Source organism: Phymastichus coffea, unplaced genomic scaffold (genome assembly GCF_024137745.1).
Source record: "Phymastichus coffea isolate CEN01 unplaced genomic scaffold, Cenicafe_Pcof_1.1 PCOF00033, whole genome shotgun sequence".
Classification (NCBI taxonomy): domain Eukaryota; kingdom Metazoa; phylum Arthropoda; class Insecta; order Hymenoptera; family Eulophidae; genus Phymastichus; species Phymastichus coffea.
The window spans coordinates 555,760-560,401 of record NW_026706844.1 but is presented as its reverse complement, the minus strand read 5'-3'; the positions used below and the strand labels follow the sequence as shown (position 1 = coordinate 560,401).

General features: G+C 44.0%; 1 protein-coding gene across 1 annotated transcript; it reads right to left on the bottom strand.

Moving 5' to 3' along the window:
* Window positions 1-527: 527 nt before the first annotated feature.
* LOC131663336 (uncharacterized) lies at window positions 528-3,659 on the bottom strand. Its single transcript, XM_058933696.1, has 3 exons — window positions 3,453-3,659; window positions 806-1,094; window positions 528-649 (listed from the first exon to the last, which is right to left on the bottom strand). The coding sequence occupies exons 1-3, from the start codon at window positions 3,657-3,659 to the stop codon at window positions 528-530; spliced, it is 618 nt and encodes a 205-aa protein (XP_058789679.1).
* Window positions 3,660-4,642: the final 983 nt, after the last annotated feature.

Below are 4,642 nucleotides of genomic sequence, written 5' to 3'. Positions count from 1 at the left end.
TTTATTGCGTGCGAGCAGGTAGTTCGCGGTAATCGCGGTGTTTTCTCTCTCTCTCTAATTTCCGTAAATTGTAATTCGCGATAGCGTGCGCAAGACTCTCGGCATTCCCCTCGTGTGATTTGCTTGATTGAATAAATCATCCCTTGGTTCTGTTTAAACAAGTTTCCGTTATTGTGTTCTTTCCTTTGTCCGGCAGTCGCGCCTATATTTGTTTACATTTCGTTCGAATTCGCCGGTAGTGTAGCACGAAGCTCGCTAAGATCGGTAGAGGCGAATCGGCAACAGCATTTCCAGCGGCGGCCGCGCGAGCGCTACTAGCAAGGAGCGACAGCGCCGCCAAGCGGCGAGTTGGGGGAACCCAACTCGGAATCGCGAGGAAATTCTGCGCAGGCGCACTCCGAGACAAGGTAGGTTAATGCGCATATAGCGCATAGATAACAAGGCGTCGTCTAGTCACTTTTAGGTATATTCAAGGGTTTGCTGACTAACCGGCAGCCTGTTACAGGTTAAATAATAAAAAAGTCAATTCATATCTCCCAATCCGGATCGTTTCCAACGTCGTCATCATCTTCATCCATACTATCATCAGCCTCACCGTCTTCGCTGCCATCATTTTCACCATCGTTGTTCATATCATCATCATCACCATCTTCTCCATTTTCATCATTGCCATCAACATCAACATCATCACCATTCTCGTCCTCCTCCTCAACAACATCATCATCACCATTACCGCCATCATCACCATTACCACCATCATCACCATTACCACCATCATCACCATTACCACCATCATCACCATTACCACCATCATCACCATCCAAGCATTGTTCGAAGTGCCCCCCCTGTTGCTGAATACACAAAATAGCTCTACGTCGTATCTGATGTGTAGCTGCATGTATTTTTTCGGGTTCTAGATGCTGGGCGTGATGTTGAATTCTTCGTATCATTTCATTTGGATCATTGAGGCCGCCATTGTGGTAAACTGCTTCTTTGGATGTCCCCCAGTAAAAGTAGTCCAATGGGTTTAAATCAGGAGATCTTGCTGGCCAGCGTACTGGACCATTATTGCCTATCCAATGGCCGCCATATACCTTGAAGAATTAAAATATTTTATAAGTGATTTTAATATACCTGCGTAAAATTTGTTATGAAACCAATAATTTTTCTAGCCGACAGTGTAACGTGCGAGTTTCATGTGCGAGTGAAATTCGCGCGCTTCCCGCTTCGAGTGAGGGCGACTCTGGCTCTGAAGTGAGAGGGGGATTCCGCGATGATGGGTTCTCGCGGCTGTTTTCCGGGCCCGGGTGTGGCCGAGCGAGGGAGGACAGAAGGAACAGAGACTGGAAAGAGGACACTGGAGGTGAGCGAGCGGGTCAAGATTGGGAGTTCCCGTGTTGCCCTCCCGATAGTGTGAGCAGTGGAAAGAGTCTGGAACGATCGTGGGGCTTGCCATCACGTCGTTTAGAGACCGTCGCCGCGGAGCGCTTGAAGCCGGCATCGTCAGCTGATACCCAGTGAGAGCGACGATCGGCACCGAAGGCAAGTTGTTGGTGCATATTATCAACGTCCGAGAGTTTTTGTTACTTCCGCGTCTCAGCGACAAGGCGATCTGCGCGCGTGCGACAACCGATAGAATAGTGTCCGGGAGCTGTATGAAGAATAATTGTAATAAAATTTAAACCTGAACGTAGACCAAGATTTTGCATTGAATTCTCCTAGCCTGAACGGGACTACCGTTTAACGTATTCATGAGCCGGGCATATCAAGATCGCTTGATCTTGAAAATAATAATGTAAAAGTTGAAAATTTTACAACAGTTGTACATGCAGGTGCAAGTACAGACATATACATATTTGGTTTCTAGCGCTGTACTGTGAATGCACTCTCACATGCTCCCCGAAGTATACTAATGAAGCCGTGTTGGTTTTAAAACTTCTGTAGACTGAAGTAGTACGAGTAATCAAAATACTGGCAGCATACGAAGAGATTAAAAAATTTTATATTTAAAGTAGAGTTGAAATAAAAGGGAAAGAGGAGGAGAGCGGATTTTAATTGAGATTTGAGAATCTTTGAGCGACGGAAATAAAACTCGTCAAGTATGATACAAAGTAGAAAATTTTCATAAGGCTATCTGTGCTAGAACGACTTTTATATTTGTTATAAAGAATAATATAAAAGTAATTAAATTTCCTTTCAAGTCAGAGCAATATTCCCTTCAGCAAATAATTGGCATAAAGCCACGACAAAATTATCCTACATGAAATTTCAGAGCGTTAAGACTTTCATTAGGAGAAATTGCGTAATACAATTTTTGGTAAGGAAGGGTAAAGCAGGCAGAATAAGTGAATAAGCAGTTGTAGAAAAGAAATTCTTTATTCGAGAGAAAGCCTTTGGCGTCCGCGTCACGGAAGAGACTAGAACGAATTGAGCGGCAACGCCGCTAACCGCCAAGAGAGAGCGAGACGTGTAGTCACGCACATGCGTAGAGCAAAATAGGTGAGATGCTTTTACATATTTCCAACAACAATGTGTGACGGTGTAGGCTGGTCATGGCCTGCACCGTATGCTTGCTTCCCCCTCCATCCTAGGCAAAGGCGCACGGCTGGCATCGGACGCACGTTATTTTACGTGTATGATGCCTGCCTTTATTCTTTCTAGTATTGCAGCTAGAAGAGAGAGGGAGAAAAGGCAAGCAGCGAGCAAGCGAAAGGGAAGATATGTCAAGAGTAAGAGAGAGAGAGAGAAAGAAATTATATGTAGTTTGGTGAGGCTCGGCGCGCGGCCGTGTGCCGCGTGCCGTCGATTAGGAGGACAGTGGTGGGGAAGGCGTGAGAAGCTGACTCGCACGCACTCGTTACTAGATCGGCGCACGCGAGAGAGATCGGCCGCACTGGGTGGAATTGTCATCTTCTTTGCCTCGAACCCGAGAAAGAGTGTGAGAGCCGTGACAACGAGAACTGGGCTACGTCTCGCGCTAGCCACCTCACCTGCAGCCCACCTGCCAAGCAGCCATCACCCTTTTGGTCAGGTTTAGTTTTCTCTCCTCTCTTTTCTCTCTCTATTTCCCTCGGCATTGTCTCGCGGTTTGTGTGCGGCGCCAGGCTCTCACGAGCCGGCGCAACGTATCTTCGTCACTTAATTTAGTTTGAGTCGGTTAATGAGGTGACATGGCGCTAACGTGCCGGTCATCTTATTTAGTGTAAGTTTTGCGTATTATTAATGATAAGTAGTTTTGTATTCTCGTCGGCACTCGAGGTAGTGCGTTTGTAATAAACGGTCGATTAACGAAGTCGAGTGTGTGAAATTATTAAGTCTACACCTTCTCTTTCCTGCTTTGCTAGGAGCAATACACCGCCTCCCTTACCCTCCCCTTAAATAATTCGGTAATAGTAGCGAAATTGTTGGCATTGAAGGCCCATGCTATTACAAATGTATACTATAATAATTACCTGATCAAGATAATTCCTAACATTCACAGCAGTATGTGCTGGTGCACCGTCATGCATGAAAATAAGATTTTCTTGCAATTCTTCTGGCACACCATCAAGCAATCCTGGAAGTATATCCTGCAGGAACTCAAGGTAATTTACAGCGTTTAATGGGTTTGGAAGTTGTACCGGACCAATAATTTGATTACCAATCAAGCCTGTCCACATATTGACTGAAAACCGATTTTGAAATCGATCTGGAAATAATGAACAAAATTTATAAATTTTCCAGTTTATAGCACATTTTGATAGATGTTTGGCGACGCAAGACGTCTCCTATCCACGTATATGTCGTATTGTGTTTTTTGAGACAACGTGAGCGAAGCGAGTCATACCGTACAAAGAATTGCAGTTTGATAATTTAACCATATTATTTACAAAAAATAATATTTATGTTAATATTTTGATCTTTTATGATTGCATTTGTTCTGTTTCATTTTTTCTCCTCTACGTGCCCACAATCTTAAGGCTATTAAAGGAAAATTGGACTGAAAAATACGTGAGGAATTGTATACATTCGTACTACGAAATAAAGTATCAGTGCATGATAATTTTTAAAAACGGCGAATGAACATCTCGCTTCACAAAAAATTATTGCTCTTAAATAGTCTTTCGCACTTATAGATGCATATACGAACTACATTTTCTTCGTGATTTAGATTAATACTCATAATAATGTATGAACTGTGAATCAGTTTTGACTTTATCGTCCCATTGTTTAAATGTGTGTGGCGGACGTGCTTTATCTATTGATCTACTTGGTTAAAACTTTCAGTTTTTCCTCAGCATCAATAAAATAATTTAGTTCAGCTGTCGCGCGGCTGCCGCTTAACTGCCTCGCCGAATTTCGATTTTTATGGCGCGCCCGCAATAAATGAAAATTGCTTTGCGCTCTCGCTAATCCCTTATTGTTAGCGACAAAACACGTCTCATCACCCTGCTTTCCCGTTGGTCCTCAGCTACCCTTTTCACGGACTTCGTGGGTGGGACTTACCTTCCCCCGATGCCCAAGGGAAGCGTCTTCGCTGAGGTATGACGAGTGAATCGTCACTCACGCTAGAACTTCCGACACGCTTACATCTCTACTCTCTGCGAGATGCGCGGTCTTTGCGTAGACTAAGTCTCTACTATTAAGTATTTGTAGTAGTTAG

What these genes read in the sequence shown, in the direction of transcription:
- LOC131663336 (XM_058933696.1), bottom strand. Translation starts at nt 3,659, where the DNA reads ATGTGGACAGGCTTGATTGGTAATCAAATTATTGGTCCGGTACAACTT. An exon ending in TTAGGAATTATCTTGATCAG is followed by an intron (nt 1,095 to 3,452) that starts GTAATTATTATA and finishes TAATTCTTCAAG; the next exon opens with GTATATGGCGGCCATTGGAT. An exon ending in CTTGGATGGTGATGATGGTG is followed by an intron (nt 650 to 805) that starts GTAATGGTGATG and finishes AAAATGGAGAAG; the next exon opens with ATGGTGATGATGATGATATG.